This window comes from Tupaia chinensis, unplaced genomic scaffold (assembly GCF_000334495.1).
Source record: "Tupaia chinensis unplaced genomic scaffold, TupChi_1.0 Scaffold144602_1, whole genome shotgun sequence".
In the NCBI taxonomy this organism is placed as follows: Eukaryota; Metazoa; Chordata; class Mammalia; order Scandentia; family Tupaiidae; genus Tupaia; species Tupaia belangeri.
In genome coordinates this window covers 188,357-188,795 of record NW_006204462.1, presented here as the reverse complement: position 1 = coordinate 188,795, position 439 = coordinate 188,357, and the positions used below count along the sequence as shown (strand labels likewise).

Genomic DNA, 439 nt, shown 5'->3' with positions numbered 1-439 from the left:
GGAGAGGTGGGCGCCTCGCCTTCCGGCCGCCGCTGCTGTACTGGGGCCCTGGCGCAGCCCGGATGGCTGGCAGGAGCGCTTAGAGAACTGGCGAAGTGGCCGCAGCCACAGGAGCGCCGCCTCACTTTCGTCCCTTTGTAGTTGTGCGGCGCGTCCCTGTCCCTCCCCAACTCCTCCTCTGAGGATGGCCTCGGACTCAGGCGCCGTATTGATCTCCCGCTGGAAGCTGCTGTCTCATTTGCTGGGGGGCGCTCTGCATGGCGAGGGGCTGTGAGGGCGCCAGGCCCTCTGGAGGTGAGGATGGAGGTCGAGTCCCCAGACGCGCTTGGGGCCGCCGCCGCCGCCCAGAGGTCCTCCAGCCCCTCCACCCAGCTGAGCACAGAGCCATCCCTGGACGGGCTACCAGCCGCTGAAGACATGCCGGAGAGAAGGGCGGGGG

General features: G+C 69.0%; 1 protein-coding gene across 4 annotated transcripts in view; it reads left to right on the top strand.

The window, feature by feature from the left end:
* The window catches only part of NRG1 (neuregulin 1), a 312,205-nt gene that overhangs the window by 197,438 nt on the left and 114,328 nt on the right, over positions 1-439 (top strand). For 2 of the 4 annotated variants that reach the window (XM_006167181.2, XM_027767761.1), the window contains exon 1: positions 35-432. The exons of the other annotated variants lie outside the window; for them this stretch is intronic. In XM_006167181.2, coding sequence (XP_006167243.2) covers positions 301-432 — 132 coding nt within the window. In that variant the 5' untranslated portion in view covers positions 35-300. Of the gene's footprint in view, positions 1-34; positions 433-439 lie in introns of those variants that run through there. 4 annotated transcript variants of the gene reach the window in all.